The following is a 26,194-nucleotide window of genomic DNA, read 5'->3' on the forward strand; positions in this document are numbered from 1 at the left end:
CCTGGGGTCGAAGTTCCAGCAACACAAGTCGCAGTTATTCCCTTTTCAAAAGTCACCTTGTTACTGAACACAAGTTCATGTGCCCAACACGTGGTGAGGCCAAATAAACCAAAACGTTGGAGTTGGGAGCAGAGAAAGGTTTATTGGAAGCCCATGCAAGGAGACAGGTGGCTTGTGCCCAAAAACCCCCAAACCCCTGGAAGGGTTTCAGTAAAGCACTTTTAAAAGCAAGGTGAGGGAGGGGTGTGGTTAGTTGTTGCAAACTTCTTGGTGTCGGATTCCTTTGTTCTTGTAGCGGTCCACTTAGGTCAGGTTACAATGTTTCTGCAAACCTCCAGCAAGACAAATGCTATGCTCTGCTCTGCAACTTTTTATCTCTATATGAATGGACTCTTAAAGGTCAGAGCCTTGAGGATAGGCTATCCTGTATATTTCAGGCTGTAGGCAACATTCTTTTAGTAAAGGCGCAAGGCCAGCATGACCAAGCACCGGCAACAGAGCACAAAGGTTAACGTAAAAGGAGCAGATCTAATATGGAGCCAGATTTGTTCTTCCCTATTGTAAGTTCTAGAGTACAGTAAACACGCAAGTTGAGAGCTGTTTTCTAAAGGAAACCATGTGGCTAGTTCTTTACTGGGCATCTCAGAAAAATGTTTTCATTATTTGCCAGTTGTGGAGCAGTTGAACAATGCAGACAATGAATTCTGCATCCATTATCTCATTATTACCATCTCACAGACTCTGCAGTTTTCACAAACATATGAGGGTTGTGCGACTCACTGCACTCCCTAGAGAAGTGAAGACTAACCTTCTCCATTTTTCTTTCTTTTTTTTTTTTTACATCTTTATTGGAGTATAATTGCTTTACAATGGTATGTTAGTTTCTGCTTTATAACAAAGTGAATCAGTTATACATATACATATGTTCCCATATCTCTTCCCTCTTGCGTCTCCCTCCCTCCCTCCCTCCCACCCTCCCTATCCCACCCCTCTACGTGGTCACAAAGCACCGAGCTGATCTCCCTGTGCTATGCGGCTGCTTCCCACTAGCTATCTATTTTACGTTTGGTAGTGTATATATGTCCATGCCACTCTCTCGCTTTGTCACAGCTTACCCTTCGCCCTCCCCATATCCTCAAGTCCATTCTCTAGTAGGTCTGTGTCTTTATTCCTGTCTTACCCCTAGGTTCCTCATGACATTTTTTTTCTTAAATTCCATATATATGTGTTAGCATACGGTATTTGTCTTTCTCTTTCTGACTTACTTCACTCTGTATGACAGACTGTAGGTCCATCCACCTCATTACAAATAGCTCAATTTCGTGTCTTTTTATGGCTGAGTAATATTCCATTGTATATATGTGCCACATCTTCTATATCCATTCATCCAGTGATGGACACTTAGGTTGTTTCCATCTCCTGCCTATTGTAAATAAAGCTGCAATGAACATGTTGGTACATGACTCTTTTTGAATTATGGTTTTCTCAGGGTATATGCCCAGTAGTGGGATTGCTGGGTCATATGGTAGTTCTATTTGTAGTTTTTTAAGGAACCTCCATGCTGTACTCCATAGTGGCTGTACCAATTCACATTCCCACCAGCAGTGCAAGAGTGTTCCCTTTTCTCCACACCTTCTCCAGCATTTATTGTTTCTAGATTTTTTGTTGATGGCCATTCTGACTGGTGTGAGATGATATCTCATTGTAGTTTTGATTTGCATTTCTCTAATGATTAATGATGTTGAGCATTCTTTCGTGTGTTTGTTGGCAGTTTGTATATCTTCTTTGGAGGAATGTCTATTTAGGTCTTCTGCCCATTTTTGGATTGGTTTGTTTGTTTTTTTGTTATTGAGCTGCATGATCTGCTTATAAATTTTGGAGATTAATCCTTTGTCAGTTGCTTCATTTGCAAATATTTTCTCCCATTCTGAGGGTTGTCTTTTGGTCTTGTTTATGGTTTCCTTTGCTGTGCAAAAGCTTTGAAATTTCATTAGGTCCCATTTGTTTATTATTGTTTTTATTTTCATTTCTCTAGGAGGTGGGTCAAAAAGGATCATGCTATGATTTATGTCATAGAGTGTTCTGCCTATGTTTTCCTCTAAGAGTTTGATGATGTTAGGGAGTGATCTAATCTCATACTTTTACATGGACCTGTCCAGTTTTCCCAGCACCACTTATTGAAGAGGCTGTCCTTTCTCCACTGTACATTCCTGCCTCCTTTATCAAAGATAAGATGACCATATGTGCGTGGGTTTATCTCTGGGCTTTCTATCCTGTTCCATTGATCTATCTTTCTGTTTTTGTGACAGTACCATACTGTCTTGATTACTGTAGCTTGTAGTATAGTCTGAATTCAGGGAGCCTGATTCCTCTAGCTCCGTTTTTCGTTCTCAAGGTTGCCCTGGCTATTCGGGGTCTTTTGTGTTTCCATACAAATTGTGAAATTTTTTGTTCTAGTTCTGTGAAAAATGCCAGTGGTAGTTTGATAGGGATTACATTGAATCTGTAGATTGCTTTGGGTAGTAGAGTCATTTTCACAATGTCGATTCTTCCAATCCAAGAACATGCTATATCTCTCCATCTGTTTGTATCATCTTTAATTTCTTTCATCAGTGTCATAATTTTCTGCATACAGGTCTTTTGTCTCCTTAGGTAGGTTTACTCCTAGATATTTTATACTTTTTGTTGCAGTGGCAAATGGTAGTGTTTTCTTGATTTCACTTTCAGATTTTTCATCATTAGTGTATAGGAATGCAAGAGATTTCTGTGCATTAATTTTGTATCCTGATACTTTACCGAATTCATTGATTAGCTCTAGTAGTTTTCTGGTAGCATCTTTAGGATTCTCTATGTATAGTATCATGTCATCTGCAAACAGTGACAGTTTTACTTCTTCTTCTCTGATTTGGATTCCTTTTATTTCCTTTTCTTCTCTGATTGCTGTGGCTAAAACTTCCAAAACTATGTTGAATGAGAGTGGCGAGAGTGGGCAACCTTGTCTTGTTCCTGATCTTAGTGGAAATGCTTTCAGTTTTTAACCACTGAGGACGATGTTGGCTGTGAGTTTGTCATATATGGCCTTTATTATGTTGAGAAACGTTCCCTCTATGCCTACTTTCTGGAGAGTTTTTATCATAAATGGGTGTTGGATTTTGTCGAAAGCTTTCTCTGCATCTATTGAGGTGATCATATGGTTTTTCTCCTTCAATTTGTTAATATGGTGTATCACGTTGATTGATTTGCATATATTGAAGAATCCTTGCATTCCTGGAATAAACCCCACTTGATCATGGTGTATGATCCTTTTAATGTGCTGTTGAATTCTGTTTGCTAGTATTTTGTTGAGGATATTTGCATCTATGTTCATCAGTGATATTGGCCTGTAGTTTTCTTTCTTTGTGACATCCTTATCTGGTTTTGCTATCAGGGTGATGGTGGCCTTGTAGAATGAGCATGGGAGTGTTCCTCCCTCTGCTATATTTTGGAAGAGTTTGAGGAAGATAGGTGTTAGCTCTTCTCTAAATCTTTGACAGAATTTGCCTGTGAAGCCATCTGGTCCGGGGCTTTTGTTTGTTGGAATATTTTTAACCATAGCTTCAATTTCAGTGCTTTTGATTGGTCTTTTCATATTTTCTATTTCTTCCTGATTCAGTCTTGGCAGGTTGTGCATTTCTAAGAATTTGTCCATTTCTTCCAGGTTGTCCATTTTATTGGCATAGAGTTGATTGTAGTAATCTCTCATGATCTTTTGTATTTCTGCAGTGTCAGTTGTTACTTCTCCTTTTTCATTTCTAATTCTATTGATTTGTCTTCTCCCTTTTTTTCTTGATGAGTCTGGCTAATGGTTTATCAATTTTGTTTATCTTCTCAAAGAACCAGCTTTTAGATTTGTTAATCTTTGCTATCGTTTCCTTCATTTATTTTCATTTATTTCTGATCTGATCTTTATGATTTCTTTCCTTCTGCTAACTTTGGGGTTCGTTTGTTCTTCTTTCTCTAATTGCTTTACGTGCAAGCTTAGGTTCTTTATTCGAGATGTTTCTTGTTTCTTAAGGTAGGATTGTATTGCTATAAACTTCACTCTTAGAACTGCTTTTGCGGCATCCCATAGGTTTTGGGTCTTCGTGTCACCATTGTCATTTGTTTCTAGGTATTTTTTGATTTCCTCTTTGATTTCTTCAGTGATCACTTCGTTATTAAGTAGTGTATTGTTTAGCCTCCATGTGTTTGTATTTTTTACAGATCTTTTCCTGTAATTGATATGTAGTCTCATAGCACTGTGGTCGGAAATGATACTTGATACAATTTCGATTTTCTAAAATTTACCAAGGCTTGATTTGTGACCCAAGATATGATCTATCCTAGAAAATGTTCCATGAGCATTTGAGAAAAATGTGTATTCTGTTGTTTTTGGATGGAATGTCCTATAAATATCAATTAAGTCCATTTTGTTTAATGTATCATTTAAACCTTGTGTTTCCTTATTTATTTTCATTTTGGATGATCTGTCCATTGGTGAAAGTGAGGTGTTAAAGTCCCCTACTATGACTGTGTTACTGTTGATTTCCCCTTTTATGGCTGTTAGTATTTGCCTTATGTATTGAGGTGCTCCTATGTTGGGTGCATAAATATTTACAATTGTTATATCTTCTTCTTGGATCTATCCCTTGATCACTATGTAGTGTCCTTCTTTGTCACTTCTAATAGTCTTTATTTTAAAGTCTATTTTGTCTGATATGAGAATTGCTACTCCAGGTTTCTTTTGGTTTCCATTTGCATGGAATATCTTTTTCCATCCTCTTACTTTCAGTCTGTATGTGTCTCTAGGTCTGAAGTGGGTCTCTTGTAGACAGCATATATATGGGTCTTGTTTTTGTATCCATTCAGCCAATCTGTGTCTTTTGGTGGGAGCATTTAGTCCATTTACATTTAAGGTAATTATCGATATGTATTTTCCTATTCCCATTTTCTTAATTGTTTTGGGTTCGTTATTGTAGGTCTTTTCCTTCTCTTGTGTTTCTTGCCTAGAGAAGATCCTTTAGCATTTGTTGTAAAGCTTTTTTGGTGGTGCTGAACTCTCTCAGCTTTTGGTTGTCTGTAAAGTTTTTAATTTCTCCATCTAATCTGAATGAGATCCTTGCTGGGTAGAGTAATCTTGGTTGCAGGTTTTTCTCCTTCATCAGTTTAAATATGTCCTGCCAGTCCCTTCTGGCTTGCAAAGTTTCTGCTGAAAGATCAGCTGTTAACCTTATGGGGATTCCCTTGTGTGTTATTTGTTGTTTTTCTCTTGCTGCTTTTAATATGTTTTCTTTGTATTTAATTTTTGACAGTTTGATTAATATGTGTCTTGGAGTATTTCTCCTTGGATTTATCTGTATGGGACTCTGTGCTTCCTGGACTTGATTAACTATTTCCTTTCCCAATTTAGGGAAGTTTTCAACTATAATCTCTTCAAATATTTTCGCAGTCCCTTTCTTTTTCTCTTCTTCTTCTGGAACCCCTATAATTCGAATGTTGGTACGTTTAATGTTGTCCCAGAGGTCTCTGAGACTGTCCTTAGATCTTTTCATTCTTTTTTCTTTATTCTTCTCTGCAGTAGTTATTTCCACTATTTTATCTTCCAGGTCACTTATCCATTCTTCTGCCTTAGTTATTCTGCTATTGATCCCATCTAGAGTATTTTTAATTTCATTTATTGTGTTGTTCATCATTGCTTGTTTCATCTTTAGTTCTTCTAGGTCCTTGTTAAATGTTTCTTGCATTTTGTCTATTGTATTTCCAAGATTTTGGATCATCTTTACTATCATTATTCTGAATTCTTTTTCAGGTAGACTGCCTATTTCCTCTTATTTGTTAGGTCCGGTGGGTTTTTATCTTGCTCCTTCATCTGCTGTGTGTTTTTCTGTCTTCTCATTTTGCTTATCTTACTGTGTTTGGGGTCTCCTTTTCGTAGGCTGCAGGTTCGTACTTCCCGTTGTTTTTGGTGACTGTCCCCAGTGACTAATGTTGGTTCAGTGGGTTGTGTAGGCTTCCTGGTGGAGGGGACTAGTGCCTGTGTTCTGGTGGATGAGGCTGGATCTTGTCTTTCTGCTGGGCAGGTCCTTGTCTGGTGGTGTGTTTTGGGGTGTCTGTGGACTTATGATTTTAGGCAGCCTCTCTGCTAATGGGTGGGGTTGTGTTCCTGTCTTGCTAGTTGTTTGGCATAGGGTGTCCAGCACTGTAGCTTGCTGGTCGTTGAGTGAAGCTGAGTGCTGGTGTTGAGATGGAGATCTCTGGGAGATTTTCGCCATTTGATATTATGTGGACCTTGGAGGTCTCTTGTGGACCAGTGTCCTGAAGTTGGCTCTCCCACCTCAGAGGCACAGCACTGCCTTCTGGGTGCAGCACCAAGAGCCTTTCATCCACACGGCTCAGAATAAAAGGGAGAAAAAGTTGAAAGAAAAAGAAAGAAAGAAAGAAAGAAAGAAAGAAAGAAAGAAAGAAAGGAAGGAGGAAAGAAAGGAGGGTGGGAGGAAGGAAGGAGGGAAGGAAGGAAAGAAAGAAAGAAGATAAAATAAAATAAAGTGAGATAAAGTAAAATAAAGTTATTAAAATAAAAAATAATTATTAAGAAAAAAAATTTTTTTAAAGAAAAAAAAAATGGATTGGTAAAACCCTAGGACAAATGGTGAAAGCAGAGCTATACAAAGTCTCACACAGAAGCATACACATACACATTCACAAAAAAATGGAAAAGGGGAAAAAATAATAAATGTTGCTCTCAAAGTCCACCTCCTCAATTTGGGATTATTCGTTGTCTATTCAGGTATTCCACAGATGCAGGGTACATCAAATTGATTGTGGAGCTTCAATCTGCTGCTTCTGGGGCTGCTGGGAGAGATTTCCCTTTCTCTTCTTTGTTCTCACAGCTCCTGGGGCTCAGCTTTGGATTTGGCCCCACCTCTGTGTGTAGGTCCCTGGAGGGCGTCTGTTCTTCTCTCAGACAGGACGGGGTTAAAGGAGCAGCTGCTTCGGGGACTCTGGCTCACTCAGGCCGGGGTGAGGGAGAGGCACGGAGTGCGGGGCGAGCCTGCGGCAGCAGAGGCCGTCATGACGTTACACCAGCCTGAGGCGCGCCCTGCGTTCTCCCGGAGTAAGTTGTCCCTGGATCCCGGGACCCTGGCAGTGGTGGGCTGCGCAGGCTCCCCGGAGGGGGGGTGTGGAGAGTGACCTGTGCTGGCGCATAGGGTTCTTGGAGGTGGCAGCAGCAGCCTTAGCGTCTCATGCCTGTCTCTGGGGTGCGCGCTGTTAGCTGCGGCTCGCGCCCGTCTCTGGAGCTCCTTTAAGCAGCGCTCTTAATCCCCTCTCCTCGTGCACCAGGAAACAAAGAGGGAAGAAAAAGTCTCTTGCCTCTTCGGCAGGTCCAGACTTTTCCCCAGACTCCCTCCCGGCTAGCCGTGGTGCACTAACCCCCTGCAGGCTGTGTTCACGCCACCATCCCGAGTCCTCTCCCTGCGCTCCGACCAAAGCCCGAGCCTCAGCTCCCAGCCCTGCCCGTCCCGGTGGGTGAGCTGACAAGCCTCTCGGGCTGGTGAGTGCCGGTTGCCACCGATCCTCTGTGCAGGAATCTCACCGCTTTGTCCTTTGCACCCCTGTTGCTGTGCTCTCCTCCGCGCGGCTCCGAAGCTTCCCCCCTCTGCCACCTGCAGTCTCCGCCCGCGAAGGGGCCTCCTAGTGTGTGGAAACCTTTCCTGCTTCACAGCTCCCTTCCATTAGTGCCGGTCCCGTCCCTATTCTTTTGTCTGTGTTTATTCTTTTTTCTTTTGCTCTACCCAGGTACGTGGGGACTTTCTTGCCTTTTGAGAGGTCTGAGGTCTTCTGCCAGCATTCAGTAGGTGTTCTGTAGGAGTTGTTCCACGTGTAGATGTATTACTGGTGTATCTGTGGGGAGGAACGTGATCTCCACGTCTTACTCTTCCGCCATCTTCAGGCAAAATTTTCACCTCTATTTTTCTTCCGTTTCCTCTAAGATGGCTAAATCTTGCCTGCTTTAAATGACTGTGGCAGCAGTATTCTTGGTCACCTGTTGTAAAAGAAGTGCTGTCTTCCCACTGCCTAGCAGGTCTTAGTGAGGGTAACATTTAACCAAGGAAGCTGCAACAGGAGCCCGGGAAAACTTGAACATGCCGTTGAATTCTAGGCCAGAAAGGTTGGATTCAACTTGTTCGCCCCTAAGCCCCAGAAAAAACCACTAATATATCACAGAATATACATTCTTCAGGAAACATCAAGAGAAGGAGTCATTTCCCCACTCTTCCATGTGTGTAATTGTATATTTTAATGTAGCTATTCATGCTGCAAGTAATTGTATAAATATTTGCTTTGCAGAGCCATTTTATTTACATGCAACATTTAAAAATTCTCTTTATTTTACTATTAGGAAACACATATGAAGAAAAACTTTTTCAGTGCCCATCTGCTCATTTTTTCATCTAATGTAAGAATTCCCCGTTATGACAATCTGTTCCTTAACAGCCAGATATTCTAACGTAAAAAGAGACACAAAAACATTACCCATAACTTTGGAGACATACCTCCAGATTATTGGACTCTCTCTCTTTTCGATATTGTCACACTTGCTCAGTTGATGACTATTTTAATAATTGTAAGATACAACTCCAAGTTAAAGATGTTCATCATTATAATGAAGATAAAACAGTAGAAAATAAAGTTATTTTCTGCAAAGCAATATAGCTAAATTTGAAGTGTTATCAGTGGAGCAAAAACTATTTCTAATAAAAAGGAATTAGCTATAATTAACTTAAATCACATTCGATTTCTTGTTTGCCTACACTTCGATGTACTAATGCATGGTGATGTGGTGCCCAATACATACGGTTGCCCTGGAATGCTGTTCCCGCTCTCTGTTTTCCTCCTCTAGTTCCTTTTCATCATATAGCAGATTTCTGTGCCTTGGCCCAGGTTCACAGTCTTTGCCTCTTGCCTCGCACTTGTACCATTACCCTATCCCTGGAGGATACAGACTGCACCTCGTTCACTTTTTATTCCTCTTGCTCTTCATTTGATGCATTTGCCTCAGATTTCCAACTTGCTTTTAGCTGTCTAAAATTTGACCCGAACTGTCTAAAAATAGTCCTGCCTGCTTTAGACCTCCTTTGAATTTGCAGCCTTCATTTTAAACTTGACCACATAACTACCATCTTCTGTCAACACCACAGCAAATATCTTTGGACTGACAGGCTGCATCCCTCTGCTTTAGACCAGTGTTTTTCACATTATGTGTCACAACCCATTAGTGAGTTTTCAAGCCAATTTAGTGGGTTGTGATAACTTTAAAAAATGAAATAGAAGAAAATAGAAATGGTCTGTTTTATTGTTGAAATGTGTATATGTGCTGGCTTATGATATAAAATATATTTCTACCGGTGCTGTTGGTCTACAAAGTTGGAAAATATTGCTTTCAATGGGCACTGTGATTTCAGATTGCCTACAGATGCCCAATAATCACTTCCACCTACCCTGCTTCTCACTTCTGCTCTTGTTATATTCTTAGATCTTCCTGACATGACAATTTGTTCCACATTTAAGATTATCTTTGGACTCTAACCCATATTTTCATTCATCTTAGATAAATGTACCATCTTAGATAAATGTACTTAGATAAATGTCAGATTTAACAAATACAGGATGCCCAGTTATATTTGAATTTCAGATAAATGATAATTTTTAATATGTTATTCCCAATATCACATGTTTATCTGGAATTCACATTTAATTGTGTGTGCTGGATTTTATCTAGGAACCTTAATACTCTTCAAAAAGCAACCCAAGATATTTCAGACTGGGCTAGGCCACCCCCCTCCCCCTTAACTAAATGAAAAAGACAAGAGGAGCTGATGAATGAGTGTGATGATTGAATATATAGAAAGTACTCAGAGAAGAATGAAGGTAAATAATAGACAGTGATATGAACTGAAAATAGCATGTTGGAGTAGGTGATAACAGTACCAGAGTGCAACAAAATAAGCAATACTTTGGAATTGTTAGGAGCCCAACTAAAACGTGAGAATCTGCCACCAGGGGGGCAGTGGCACGTTTGGAGCTGAAGAGCAAATCTGGCAGCATCCTAGTTTCAGTATTGGAGATATTGTTAAGGTACAGGAATTCATTTGGTTATTTATCAGGTGTTTAGAGGTCAAACAGATACAATTAAACAGGAAGTGTTTTTGAAATAGTAGTTAGGGTTTGGAAGCAAAAATTGTTGAGGGTCAGAGTAAATACAAATTTGATTAGGCAGGCCAAATGTCTGGCTTTTTGTTTAATTGATTATTGCTATGAATACACTTTTTAACCTAAGAGTGTTTATGCTGAGTCCTGATCAAAGCATTTTTCGGAATCTCTTCAAAATTAACCAAACAATTACCAACAGGTGATTCCAATAATTTGGTATAGCCGGGCACATTAGTGGTGTAGAACCATATCTTACAGTATTCAGGGATAATTATAATGCCTGTGCACTTAATAGATATTTGTTCAGTAAATAAATGTTTAGATGAAAAATGTCTTCATCTGTGTAAGACTGTTTCCATGTGCAACTCCCCAGATTAATAAATTCCTCTGTAGAAGTATAATGATGTTCGCTGCTTACCTTTTCTCACGCATGCAATGGGTAAAAGAGAATCCATATAAATATAAGAGAAAGCCATTGGCTGGAATTTTCAGTTTTGTAACACATCTATAAAAATATCTGGGCCAAATGTTATAGTGTTTGTAAAGCTTTATATGTATATGATATGGGTGTGTGTGTGTGTATATATATATATATATATATATGTATTTTTTTTCCTAATTCCCTCTCTTCAGATGTATTCAAAAATATACAATGTATAAACCAGGTAAAGACATAGTGGCCCTTGTTGAACTGGAGATAGTGCCCATAAACAAGACTTCCCTTCCTTAGATAGGGGTCTCTCTGGACTATGGTGTCTTTGTGAATCAGGACATATGAGGTCTTTAATAGTGTTTGGATTTATAGGTTCTGTTCAATTACATTTTAATTTTATTAGTTTTTGTTTGTTTTTTGGGTTTTTTTTTTTTTTTTTTTTTTTTTTGCGGTACTTGGGGCTCTCACTGTTGTGGCCTCTCCCGTTGCGGAGCAAGGCTCCGGATGCACAGGCTCAGCGGCCACGGCTCACGGGCCTAACCGCTCCGCGGCATGTGGGATCTCCCCGGACCGGGGCACGAACCCGTGTCCCCTGCATCGGCAGGTGGACTCTCAACCACTGCGCCACCAGGGAAGCCCCTATTTTAATTTTATTAGTTTTTAAAAATAAATTTTCTACAGCTTCATTATCCAGTTATGTACATTGCAGGTGGTTTGTGATAGTATATCACAGTATTAAATATTAAATATCACAATAGCGATATGATAAACAAATTTCATTAGGAGACTATTTCTTTATTCATAATTTCAAGAGTTTCACAAGGGAAAATGTTAAAAATTCGGCCCTAAAGGCAAATTCTTCCATGAGTGTACTGCATGATATTTAGCAAAAAAAAAAAAAAAAAAAAAAAAAGTTTTAATGTTATTATTCCAGTGAAATAAAGGTGTTATTTCTATTTTCTAAATTCATTTTATAGAGCAAAGGTGGAGAAGGTAACTTAAAAAGTAGTGTGATTAGACCAACTTTATTTTGCTCTAAAGCTCGGTGTCTGCAATGGAGCACACTATAGACAGAGGCATCAAGCTGTGGAGGAATGTTACTTATAATGAAATTCAGCACTTGCCTGCTGCTTTTCCAAATTACTAATATTTAGTAACATTAATTATGATTTTTCCTTTTGCTAAGACCTTAGGGAACTTAGGACAAAATGGTGTGATTTTGGTTGATAAATCTTTTGATTTTAGCTTTTTCTGCTTTGCTAATGCTCATGATTTACCCATGTCATGTGATGTCTCTATTTCAGCTCATGTGTTAGGTTCAAATCTTAACGCAACAATAACTTCTCTACTGGTGAATTTCTTTGAACAATTAGAAGTCTTTTTCCTTTAGAAATAGTTTACTTACACTCCTTCTTGTATATTCTATTAAAAATGGAAGTCCTCTGCATTTAGTTCCTGGTTGTTACAGTGTTATTGCAAAGCCATTACTTTATTCATTTATTTAAATTAATTTTTATTGGAGTATAGTTGCTTTACAATGTTGTTAGTTTCTACTGTACAGCAAAATGAATCAGCCATACAAATACATACATCCCCTTTTGGATTTTCTTCCCATTCATGTCACTGCAGTGCATTAAGTAACGTTCCTTGTGCTATACAGTAGGTGGTTCTCATTAGTTATCTATTTTATACATAGTAGTGTATGTATGTCAATCCCAATCTCCTAATTCATCCCACTCCCCCCTTCCCCCTTGGTATCCATACATTTGTTCTCTACGTCTGTGTCTCTATTTGTGCTTTGCAAATGGGATCATCTATACCATTTTTCTAGATTCCACACATATGTGTTAATATACGATATTGGTTTTTCTCTCTCTGACTTACTTTACTCTGTATGACAGTCTCTAGGTCCATCCACGTCTCTACAAATGACTCAATTTCGTTCCTTTTTATGGCTGAGTAATAGTCCATTGTGTATGTGTACCACATCTTCTTTATCCATTCCTGTGTCGATGGACACTTAGGTTGTTTCCATGTCCTGGCTATTGTTAATAGAGCTACTGTGAACATTGGGGTGCATGTATCTTTTTGAATTATGGTTTTCTCTGGGTATATCCCCAGTAGTGGGATTGCTGGGTCATATGGTAGTTCTATTTTTAGTTTTTTAGGAACCCCCTACTGTTTTCCATAGTGGCTGTATCAATTTACACTCCCACCAACGGTGCACGAGGGTTCCCTTTTCTCCACACCTTCTTCAGCATTAGACAACCCTCAGATTGGGAGAAAATATTTGCAAATGAAGCAACTGACAAAGAATTAATTTCCAAAATATACAAGGAGCTCATGCAGCTCAATATCAAGAAAACGAACAACCCAGTCAAAAAATGGGTGGAAGACCTAAATAGACATTTCTCCAAAGAAGACATACAGGTGACCAACAAACACATGAAAAGATGTTCAACGTCACTAATCGTTAGAGAAATGCAAATCAAAACTACAATGAGGTATCACTTCACACCAGTCAGAATGGCCATCATCAAAGCCATTACTTTAGCAGTCAGTTCTGCTGGAACAAGACAGATGGTTAGTTAATTTCCTCCAGGTGGAGCTCTGTATTGTAACTGCACAGTCTGATGTGCTTCCTGTGGAACTCTGTAACCTGAGACAAGGTACAGGGCCCTTGACTGGCCTTGTATTCAAAAGGGTCACATCAAACCAGTCAGAGCATTTTATACTTACAAAGAATCTCACACCAGGGAACATTATAAACATTTTAGTATAATTAACCTATGCTGTAAGGTTAATATTCCCACTTTTTATGGATGAGACAGTCTCTTTCAGTTTTAATACTGATGACCAGGAGAGGCTATAAAATATGGTGATTAAAAGTGAATAAAAGATAGGCTCTGAAACCAGATTATCACATGAGTCCTGTCTCTTCTCCTTGTTTGACAAATTATACAACCTCTCTGAAGCTTAGTTTCCTCATCTGTTAAACAGAGATTATGATGGTGATGATAGTAATCTATTCTGGGACTGATGTGAGGATTAAATGATAAAATCCATATAAAATTCTTACTTGGCATAATTATTATTAAGCACTCAATCAATGGGAAACAAACACCCGTATACTCTTTTAGGAAGCATTTCCTTTTGTGTAAAACAGCCAAAGCAAGTAATAGTTGTCATACAGTTAATGAGAATCCTAATTTAGAGAACTGTCCATTTTCTACCATTTCAGGAGCCAGAGAATTGCAGGTTTATGGACAAGCTGAGTCAATTTTGAGGGCCTTCCTATTGAAAATGTTCAGAAATTAAACACTGTTAAAATTAGAGGGGAAGAATGCTTGGGACTGAGGAAGTGGGACAGGACAAACAGTCCTGTTTCAAAATTTTTGTCTGTTATCAATTTTGCTCATAATTTATAAAACCTAAAGGCTCAAGTTAGTAAGATACACTTGCATCATGTAATTGTGACGTACAGTCTGGCAATGTACAGCAAAGGAACAATTTGTCATTAAATTATTTCGGTTAATTAATTTTTAAACTTTTTTCTAATTTTGTATTGCTTCATATGTTCAGATCCAAGTAAGAAAGGAGACATTTCTGGAGATAAAACTGTGCTATTCAAAAGTAAATGTAAGAAAACTTTAGGAATTATATATATTATCAAATTTATAAGATGAGATTTGCAAACTAACTTGACTGCGATTGATTTTTAAAATATCAGTTCTTTTGAATAAGTTACAGTTTTACCTTAACCAAGCTGTTGAGGGGAAGGTGAGTGGCACTTGAGAACTGCCAGAATTTGGTTTTATAAACGTAGTGTTTAAAAAGGTACTGTTTCTTCTTCCTTCAGAAGACAGGGACATGGCAAGGTAAAAATGCTCATCCTCCTTTCAACTATAATATTTGTCAGTAAACTTTTCAGAAATATATTCCCATTAGTTTTTAAATTTTTTTATTTTAACCTACAAGTGCAAGATCAATAGCGGTGCTCCTTATGGGATTTAATCATGATACCCTCTTCAGGTGCATAGGTTTATCATTAGATCACTAACATCATACTATCTTTGCTCTAGATGCTGATTGGCTTAGTCCATCAAAAGATGCTGCAGTTCAATTATTTTTATGAAGAAGTATTACCATATTATTTAATTGGAGAGGTGATTTCTACTTCTAATTTAGGATGATAATGCAATTTATTATTTCTGCATTACTGATGAATTCCAGTCTTAACAGACTTAGAATGTAATATTTTCATTGAAAACAGTATCAATGTTGTCTAATACACAGTTGAATTAGGGTCTTTAGAAATGATAAGCAATGAAAAAATTGTGTTGTGCTACAACATTTCCACCCCTCAACCACAGCTAATTCAAAGTTAAAAAATAGCAACAACAACAAATCTTCAGCCACAACTCAAGTTTAAGGAATATTTAAAATAGATAACCAACAAGGACCTACTGTATAACACAGGGAACTCTGCTCGATATTCTGAAATAACCTAAATGGGAAAAGAATTTGGAAAAGAATAGAAAAAATAAATTAATTTTAAAACTTAATATGTGTATCATATAGAGCTTTGTAGCTATAATACTTATTATAATAAAAAATAACAGTGATAGCAGAAAAAGAAGAAGTTCCCAAGTCCTGACTTTAGTCACACTTTGATACTTTGGGTTTTTTTTTTTTTTGAAATACCAAAGTTTTAAAAAATCTATTTTGATGTTCCTGCTTTCCTTGGATCCTACGCATTTGTCTAATCTGTCTGTTGGATGAACCCACCGTGGTCCCTTCAATGTATAGAAACAGACCAGGATTTGGGAGTTCCAGGTTCAATTTCCAGCTCTTTGCTTTGCCCTCTATTGTGTAACAATGGTGATTCATTTAATCTCTTTATACCAGTGGATCCCATTGTCAAAAAATTACTGTAAAATCTATTTTAGCCACTGTCTAAAATAATGGATGCAAGCCCCGATGAAAACTATTATATAAATCTAAGAAAACAAGTCTGGATTCCTAGAAAATAACATTCCTAGGGAAGGGATGCCTCACAATTATTTACATGATAAATAATGTGAGATCGCTGGTTTATAAGACTCAATATGGCTATGTTCTAGTCCTTCCTTTGGATGTTTATTTCTGTTACAGGCAATATATGTGGCTTGTCCCATGGCAGTTGTTTTTTGTTTGTTTGTTTTAGTGTTTAATTCAGAAGGAGCGAGACTGATATCCATTCATGTGATGTTTTGTTTCGTATTACTCACAAGATGCAGCATTTCTGTGTTGATAAACCAATTCTAAGGAAATACTCTCTATCTTTCCCAAATATAAAGATGTTTCTAAGAATGCATTTTTCAAGTGAATATTATCCTCACTAGTGTTCTAGAAATGTTCTGTACTGTATATTCAAAGGCCGATTTCTGTCTTAGAAACAAACAAGTGTTTAGATTTGAAAAGTGGGTCAAGGAAATAGACATTTATGAATGACTATAGCATTTTATATCATTAATTATAGTGTTAGTAGAACGGTGTTTCAAGTATCTGAATCAAAATGTTTTGCAATTTCTGTCCCTTCTATATTTTATTTGCACCTGCTTTTACATGTTGTATGAAGAATGTTAGGACTTTGATGAATAGACAGCCTAGAAGAACACGTCCCTGATTTTATCACCATTTATGAACATCTATTTAAAGTTGATTTAGCATTTCAAACACTCACAGAAACAGACCCTTTCATTAGAGCAAGAGCCATAGGAGCATTTAGCTCAGGCCTCAAGTTCAAGAGTCTTCATGTAGGCTTTCTGTATAATCTCTGAATGGGGTCATGGAAGGATATTGACAGGACCACCACAGTATTTCATTATGGGCTTTAATTGTGAAATGCAATTATTCAAATGCACCATAATTTTAGAACTTTTAAAGGACATCTTATTGTTTAAAAATGTTCTGAGAACTTCAGCAGTGAAGGTTGCCCAGGACCCTTAATTTCAAAGAGGCTGCCGAGGAAAGAGCCTAGATAAAGAAAAAGGAATCATTTTCCCTCTTCACCTCCATGGCAGGAAAACTATTGTTTCAGAAATGAGTGTGAGGCTTTCTGAGGGTCTCTTCTCCCTGTGCCTAGGAATACTCTGAGATCCTTGGGCCCCAATGAACATGAGGTGGGATAGAAAAGATCTGATGAGAGTGGGGTATCTCAGCAGGTCTCCCTATAAGTGGGTTCTGAACACCAAGAAAGTACCCCCAAATAAGGGATTTTATCCACTTATATAACATATAGTGCCCAGAATAACACCACAGAGAACAATGTGATATAATACTTACTGAAAAATCTTTTCTAAGATACAAGGTGGGACTTTATATATTTCATTCACACATGTACACATAGCATATTTATCCACTTATATTTGTGGTCAATACAAGTACCTGTTTTTCAGAGTAAAAGTGTAAAGGAAATATAATATGATTAATGATTCCAAGAAAAAATTGATTTGGAGCTAAGTAGTGCTAGGACAAATAATACAATTGAGTCAGGTCAATGATAAAGCTCTCTAGAAGGGATTTCTACATAAGTGCTTTATTAGCACTGAGAAAAGGGCAGATTGTGTCGAAGCAAATGCAGCATCTCTTTAACTCCACCAGTTGGCCATTTTTTTTCAATTGAAGGTTTCTCTTTTATTTAAGGAGAGAAGAGCCTTAATAGAAATCCTCTATGAAAATCAATGGAGCATTCTTCTCAAATACTGTTTGTTAATGAATTTACTGGTCAGCTCTATTAGTTCCCATGGATTATAATTCCATGTGAGTTAAAATATGAAGTATCAGACTGGGCATGAATCAGAGACTTAACTTCTGAATAATTGTAAAAAAGGTTTTCAGAGAGTCGGAAAAAATGATCTCTAATCAGATAAATAAATCAGATTAAAGTGTTAGTTCCCTCTGTAAAAATAGATGAATAGGAATCAAATTTGTGTGTGTGTGTGTGTGCCTGTGTGAAGAGACAAAGAGAGTGACCGAGAATGAATGAACATTTATATTGCATTTATGTATTTCTTTATTCAATAGCTTATATAAAATATTTTGATGAAATACTTTCAAATTGCTCTGCTTCTTTTCTCCCGCAATTCCTTGTATAGTACAAGGAAGTTTGTTTTTTTTTAAACTGGACATCACCTTAATTTGCAAATGATAGTTATATTAAACGTCAGTTTCATATTCCAGTCCCAGTAGAGTCGACTGTGGATTGCCTGTGTACGAATCATCCATGGCAGATTTTTAATTGTAGACTTGTTCCTTCTCTTTGACATTCTTACGGCTTCTTTTCCCTGAGAGTCAAAGAGATAGACTAAGCGATGTGAACTGATTTTCACATGAAAATCAGGGAAAAATATGCTTTACAATTTTGGATTTTAATATGTGAGGTTTCCTCGATGCTGTGCTCCAGCAAAAGTTAACCCCATCACCATTAATGGAATTGGCGCAGATTTGCACTCAATTATATGCAAGGTGCATATTTTCCTTCCTTCTACAAGCTTAAAATACATCAACGTTCATAACAGCTCTGCATGCACCTGAGGAATCGTCTATGGCAATTATGTCTGATTTACAACTCATTTATTCCTTTTGCTTACCTCATATTTCATGGACCAGTGTCAGTGACAGTATGGTGGAAAACTAATGCCCTGCATCAGACTTCTTAGCGGCACCGTCAGCTTTTATTTAGAGATGTTTAACAATCTGTCAGTTTCACTTTAGAAATCTTTGCTTTCTTGAGAGAAATACCTTGGTTTTTGAAAAGGTAATATTTAAAGAATCACTGACAAGAGTATTGATTTCTAACTTGATTCTGGATCATGGTTCTGAAAAGAGAAGCTCTGTATAGGGCACTGGAAAAGCTGGCTCTGACAATCAGTGTGAACTATTGTGGACATAAATTATGAAAAACTGACATAAAATAGCAACTGAAATAGGTGGCCAGAATGCATTCCAAGTGTGTCATTTTCTGTGGAAGGGATGATTCACTGCAGTAAATAGATACAGGAGTTCTGTTCAGATTATTTTTTATCTTTCCTTAAAGTACTTTGAAAAGCAATAATGAAGAAATGCTTATTACTGCAAAATCCAAAGTTTACTGTTTCACCTTGGGGCTAAATTTTAAAAAATATATGTAAAATTGGATAAAATTTTAATGGTGCTAGCAATAAATTCAATTGCCAAAACAATCGTGGACAGATTTTAATAAGGAAAATTCACTAGAGTATCTGTACACTGGGATTATTTTTCCTAAAAGAAATGCAGAAATATAAACAGTTCTCCATCCAGATGTGGTTGATTTTTTTCCTCCACATTGCATTATTAGCAATTATTAAGAGACATGCAATCAAGTTGGATAGATATTTCTTGAAATGATGCATGATATGCAGTGCATGCTTTCATTGTGCTTCCTGCCATTATGGAATAATGCGTCTTATTTGGAAATACAATGATCACTTCTGTTGAATCATGCCCAGTCAGCTTATATAATAACACCTCTATTTTGTGAATCATTTCAGATTTCAGAGAGCTATGCCTTCCTACCAAGAGAAGCGGTGACACGGTTTCTAATGAGCTGCTCAGAGTGCCAGAAAAGAATGCATTTAAACCCAGATGGAACAGATCATAAAGGTAGCCGCAGTGTCAAATAGTGAGATTTCAAGTAATTTTATTCATAATGGCAATTTATATCCCACATTTTTATAAGAATGTGGTAGACAGAAACAGTTTAACAAGTCAGATCGTCTCATGTATTCAAGCAGGAGACAGTGAATGTTGAAGATTCACTACAAAGCAACTCAGTGTCCTTTCTCAGAAGAAAAGCAGTTTTGACTGTAGCAAATAACTTTTTTCCTATAATAATATTTAATTTTCATTTATTGTGTGTATTTCATGGTATTTTAGATATTTTCAGCAAGGAAATTGATGTTCCATCTGTGTTCTTTTAAATCTACCAATTTCTTATTTCTGAAAGTAATGAATAGTATGGAGTTGCTTCACCGAAAATTTTTACAGAAAAGTTATAGTTTGGCTTTGGCTTTCATTAAAAATTATTTAGATTATTTTCCTAATGTATGAGTTTCTCTCAGAGATTAATCTCAAAGATACATTTAGGCTAGCCTATTCCCTTGTGTTGGAGAATGGGTGGAACAGCAAAAAATAAAAAGTAAATTTCCTCTTGTGGTCAAGTAGTCCGTGTAGAAAGCAAATCTGGGGACTTCCCTGACAGTCCAGTGGTTAAGACTCACTGCAGGGGGCACGGGTTTGATCCCTGGTCAGGGAACTAAGATCCCTCATGCCACACGGCACAACCAAAGAAAAAAAAAGTAAGTGTGCAGCAAAGGAGAAAAATACAAAAATACCAATAATTTTGTTTAATCACTCTATTAGTGTCACTCATTGTTATCCAGGATATCAAAAATCTCCCCTTGTAGTTAGAAATAACAGATTTATCCATAGTGCTAATTTGTCCCAAAACACCTTTGTTGAATCTTACCAGTTATTTATTTTTTCTACGATCCATCTCTGATGTTACCAATCTCCTAAACACTTGGTATCTAGAATCTTATTTCAATTTGAACAAATTGGATCATTCTGAAATTACAGGTAGAATGCAGTATCACTTTCATTACCCATTAAAAATGTTTTATTCCAGATAATGGAAAACCTCCCACTTTGGTGACCAGCATGATTGACTACAACATGCCAATTACCATGGCCTACATGAAGCACATGAAACTGCAGCTGCTAAACTCACAGCAAGACGAGGTAAAATGGAAACATCTACACTTATATCACGACTCAGAATGAGGTTTGATAACCATGACTGTTGTGTTAAGCAGGACGGCACTTTGAAGATGGTAATTTATTTATTTTTAATGAAAAGAGTGTCACTAGGACTGCACAGATAGAGAAATATGCAGAAATTTCTAGTGCTCAACAGAGATACCCTATCTTACCACTTCTGCCTTAGTGCTGTGTGGGAATTTGCTCATTCCCCAGAAACATTCATTTTCCTTAGTAGCCCACCATCGAGCTAAACCTAGGTAAAGTGCTAGAAAGTTCAGGGGAGAGTATTCCAAATAAGTCTGTATCTAGGGAAGTTTTAGTACTAAGGCTATTTTACCTGGAAATCAGAAAGTTCAATTTCATAGGTATTTCAAATATAACCATTTCCCCACCATCCAAATCTTGTGTATATTTTAAAGTTGTTTTTCAGTTAATCATTATCCTAAGTATTTGTTTGTCTACTTCTCTGCATTTTCTACAATTTGTGGTGATTCTTCTTAACTAGAGATTTTTTTGATGTTTCAAATTATTTAATTTGTATAGTAAGAGTCTAGCAATGTGCTTGTTGGCGTATATTAGATACTAAATGCATATTTGTTAAATATTCTTCCCTAAAATATTAATTAACTCACCAGTTTCGTTGAAGTATCTCAAAGGCAGGGACTAAGTTATATATATATACCCTGTGTATATTCCCCAAAACACTTATAACAATATGGGCTTAGTAAATCCTTGTTAACTAGTTAGTAGCCATTAATTAATATACACATTCAGAGTAACTATATTAGGGATAGTTTCTCAGGCTAATACATTCTCTCCTTTCTGAAATTTCTATAGAACAGGAAATACGGTTAAGTATTTATTTTTAAATACAGCATTATTTGGTGAGATATATTTAAATTCTTTTTTTTTTACATCTTTATTGGAGCATAATTGCTTTACAATGATGTGATAGTTTCTGCTTTATAACAAAGTGAATCAGTTATACATATACATAAGTTTCCATATCTCTTCCCTCTTGCGTCTCCCTCCCTCCCACCCTCCCTATCTCACCCCTCCAGGTGATCACAAAGCACCGAGCTGATCTCCCTGTGCTATGCGGCTGCTTCCCACTAGCTATCTACCTTACGTTTGGTAGTGTATATATGTCCATGCCTCTCTCTCGCTTTGTCACAGCTTACCCTTCCCCCTCCCCATATCCTCAAGTCCATTCTCTAGTAGGTCTGTGTCTTTATTCCTGTCTTACCCCTAGGTTCTTCATGACATTTTTTTTTCTTAAATTCCGTATATATGTTAGCATGTGGTATTTGTCTTCCTCTTTCAGACTTACTTCACTCTGTATGACAGACTCTAGGTCTAGCCACCTCATTACAAATAGCTCAATGTCATTTCTTTTTATGGCTGAGTAATATTCCATTGTATATATGTGCCACATCTTCTTTATCCATTCATCCGATGATGGACACTTAGGTTGTTTCCATCTCTGGGCTATTGTAAATAGAGCTGCAGTGAACATTTTGGTACATGACTCTTTTTGAATTATGGTTTTCTCAGGGTATATGCCCAGTAGTGGGATTGCTGGGTCATATCGTAGTTATATTTTTAGTTTTTTAAGGAACCTCCATCCTGTTCTCCATAGTGGCTGTATCAATTTACATTCCCACCAACAGTGCAAGAGGGTTCCCTTCTCCACACCTTCTCCAGCATTTATTGTTTCTAGATTTTTTGATGATGGCCATTCTGACTGGTGTGAGGTGATATCTCATTGTAGTTTTGATTTGCATTTCTCTAATGATTAATGATGTTGAGCATTCTTTCGTGTGTTTGTTGGCAGTCTGCATAGCTTCTTTGGAGAAATGTCTATTTAGGTCTTCTGCCCATTTTTGGATTGGTTTGTTTGTTTTTTTGTTATTGAGCTGCATCATGTGCTTATAAATTTTGGAGATTAATCCTTTGTCAGTTGCTTCATTTGCAAATATTTTCTCCCATTCTGGGGGTTGTCTTTTGGTCTTGTTTATGGTTTTCTTTGCTGTGCAAAAGCTTTGAAGTTTCATTAGGTCCCATTTGTTTATTTTTGTTTTTATTTCCATTACTCTAGGAGGTGGGTCAAAAGAGATCTTGCTGTGATTTATGTCATACAGTGTTCTGCCTATGTTTTCCTCTAAGAGTTTGATAGTTTCTGGCCTTACATTTAGGTCTTTAATCCATTTTGAGCTTATTTTTGTGTATGGTGTTAGGGAGTAATCTAATCTCATACTTTTACATGTACCTGTCCAGTTTTCCCAGCACCACTTATTGAAGAGGCTGTCCTTTCTCCACTGTACATTCCTGCCTCCTTTATCAAAGATTAAATTCTTTTACAATTACTTTGTTAACTTTGTTCATAAAACACAAATCAATTTTTTTTTTTTTTTTTGCGGTACGCGGGCGTCTCACCGCTGAGGCCTCTCCCGCTGCGGAGCACAGGCTCTGGACGCGCAGGCTCAGCGGCCATTGCTCACAGGCCCAGCTTCTCTGCGGCGTGTGGGATCTTCCTGGACCAGGGCACAAACCCATGTCCCCTGCGTTGGCAGGTGGACTCTCAACCACTGCGCCACCAGAGAAGCCCAGAAATCAAATTTTTGATTTTCCTCTTTGTGTGAGCAGGTTTAATCTCAAATCTATGTTTATAAAATTGTTTTATCTCAAGATTTTATGAAAAGTACACTCTGTAAGAATATCTGTATTAGTGCAGTGGCAGTATCAGATTCCATATTATTAGATAGCTGTATATAAATGATTGAATAACTAGTAATAAGATCATTCAAAGACAGGAAAGACAATTAAGAAAATATTACTGTTTATCCATCCCTGAGAATAAAAATATTATTCCCATGAGTCATCACATAATGGAAAATCTTTTTTAAAAACTCATAAACTAGTTAGAGCTGTCAAATTATTTGTAGGAAACTCATGTAGATATTGATCTGTTTATTTCTAGGCCAAAAAGTAAGATTAACTTTGTGCCAGCAGTAGGGTCCACATATGCTAAACCCTTCTGGCTTCTAAAAAATCCTAAATGTTTCACATAAGAGAGACAGATCCTTTTAAATTATAACTGGGTTAGGAAAATAACTCTTATCTTTACATTTCAAAAATGCTAACTTGGGTGTACACTGTCTTAAAACTATTCATATAAATGATGAGTTAGATTATTTATGAAATTTTTGAAATTGTGATTATTGAAAGAAAGGAAGGTGGTTAAGTAACATAAGTCATGTTAAAATGGAAATCAAGTAAGATATTCCTTTGTGATGAGTTAAATTTTAATAAATGTTTATTCAATTACTTCAATCAATATTTATTGAGTACCTTCTCTGTAACTGTCACTCTTATAGGTAATGGAGATAAACAGTGAATAAATTGACAAAATTCTTGCCTTTATTAAGCTTATCTTCTAGTGGTGGTGGGAGAACAGACAATAAAGGAAGTAAATAATGAAATAATGAAATAATGAAAATATTTATATAGGACAATACTAAATGCTATTCAGAGAGATAAAGAAGGCCAAGAATGGGAATCCCTTTAAAATTACAAAATACTGTATCCAAAGTAAGGTCAGTTGACCTTCTTACAAACTGTTGATGAGAGTTTAAACCATAACAAACTTTCTGGGGGAGAGTTTGGCAATAATTATTTTAAAACTTTAAAAAGTTATTTATATGCTTTGACTAAAAATTTATACTAAGGAATTTGTTGCACAAAACAATTTAAGTGTTAGGATGTTTATTGTATTGCTAATAGTGATGGTTGGAAATATCCAACGGTGAGGAATGTTGAATCTGCACTGTCCAACATGGTAGCCACTAGACATACAGGGATATTTAAATTTAATAAAAATTAATTCAAATTAACTAAAATTAAATTGTCAGTTCTTTAGTCACACTAGCTACATTGATTAGCCATAGTGTGCAGTTTGTATTAACCATTCTATAGAACAGAAACTGCAGCCTCAATCTTTGTGTCTAGATCTTCTTAAACATACACACACATAGCCTCACACATATAGCTTTTACACATAGACACACATATATATACATATATCTCATATATCTCAGATGGTTGTGTGTGTACGTACACACACATACACATACCATGGAAACAGTATTTTACTAGATTACATCTAGTTAGCTCTTTGTAGGGTATATAATAAATGCTTTTATAAAGACTATGTTCATATAGTATCCACAGCTACTTTATAAACACATATTGATCATCTTTACCATTACATTTATTTTTGTATGTGTTCATATAATAAATATGAATCTTATATACTGTAGAATTTGTTACATATTCTATATAACAATAGCAAACAGTTTTGTGCTTATTATGGATCTGACGTTGTTTTAACTACTTTAGATATATTATAGCCCCTCAATCATTTTATAGCCCTATGAGATTGATACTATTATTTCTCCTGTTTTATAGGTGAGGAAACTGAGGCACAGAAATGTTAGGTAATTTGCTTAAGGAGACACATCTAATAGGTGGCAGAGTATAAATCTGAATCCAGGCAGTCTGGTTCCAGAGAATGTGCTCTAAAACACTGTGATATTACAGACACTATATAGAGTGTATATAATGGATATCTATATCATCTAGCTATGTGTGTGTATATATGTACATATATGTATATGGTACACATTGATAACATGGATGTGTACACTGAATTCTGTTATTTTTCTTCTCTTTTGAACATATATATTTAATATTTCAGATGCTTTGGATTTTCTTAGAATTTAGAATTGGAGATAACATAATGTACTGAGAGGGCACATGGCTGGGAGAAGTCTGTGTGGCTGATTGCCCAGAGGCCTCCCAGGGTGGCATTTCCTCGCTGAATTAATGAAGAGCTAGTGCTACTCAGTAGACCCAGACACAATCAGACCTTAGGTAAGGGAAGAACACCCAAATCACCTGGGCCTGACCTAGGGATCAGAATGCCCGTTGTAAGTCTGCTAGAATGCTCCTGTACCTTAACCATAGCAACTTCTTTGCTGATGCCAAGATGTCATTTATGAAGCCAGGGGAACTCTTCCTATTCAAAGAAGCTCTTTTCTTAAGTTTGGGAGACATCATAATGAATCCCAGTTCTGGTATATAATAGTATAATAAATTACTTAACAGCTCTGTGCCTCAATTTCTCAATCTGTAAAATTGGGTAAATGCTGGCACCTAACTCACAGGCTGTGATGAAGATGAAGTATGTAAGCAAATATAAATTTGCTACTGCTACTGGTAATCATTACATTAATGTTAGACTTTCAGATCAAATGTTTATAAATTGAAGTTAAACCTGGTGGTTTCAATTAAACATTTATGATATTTTACACAGGTTTCTAAGGCCTTCCTGCCTACATAAGCACAGCATTTGTCCAAAAATCAGTTCTCCAAAGCAAAAAAGGAGTTTGCTTCAAGGAAATGACTATAGCAACATAGCATAGATTTGGTTTAAGTTAATATTTGAGAGATTTTGATGAATTGACCGTTTGGCAAACTTGCCTTTTGGTAACTTAGCCATTTGCTGATCTGGCTTTTGGTAAATGGATCTTGCACACTTTTACCTTGAACTTTTTGTGGTTGCAATGCCATTTATATTCCCTTGTAAAGAAAGAAAGGTTGTGCTAAGATTAACTTGTTTTCCAGCAAATGTGGACTTTGAATCTA

At 36.9% G+C, this 26,194-nt stretch overlaps 1 protein-coding gene across 6 annotated transcripts in view; it reads left to right on the plus strand.

Moving 5' to 3' along the window:
• NOL4 (nucleolar protein 4) overlaps nucleotides 1–26,194 on the plus strand; it is a 394,246-nt gene that overhangs the window by 109,425 nt on the left and 258,627 nt on the right. For 4 of the 6 annotated variants that reach the window (XM_060120683.1, XM_060120682.1, XM_060120685.1 and 1 more), the window contains 2 exons: nucleotides 19,219–19,330; nucleotides 20,355–20,467. In XM_060120683.1, coding sequence (XP_059976666.1) covers nucleotides 19,219–19,330; nucleotides 20,355–20,467 — 225 coding nt within the window. Of the gene's footprint in view, nucleotides 1–12,190; nucleotides 12,219–14,611; nucleotides 14,641–19,218; nucleotides 19,331–20,354; nucleotides 20,468–26,194 lie in introns of all 6 variants that reach the window. The other 2 variants (XM_060120681.1, XM_060120684.1) reach the window with 1 other exon arrangement.

Source organism: Lagenorhynchus albirostris, chromosome 14 (assembly GCF_949774975.1).
Source record: "Lagenorhynchus albirostris chromosome 14, mLagAlb1.1, whole genome shotgun sequence".
Taxonomy (NCBI): Eukaryota; Metazoa; Chordata; class Mammalia; order Artiodactyla; family Delphinidae; genus Lagenorhynchus; species Lagenorhynchus albirostris.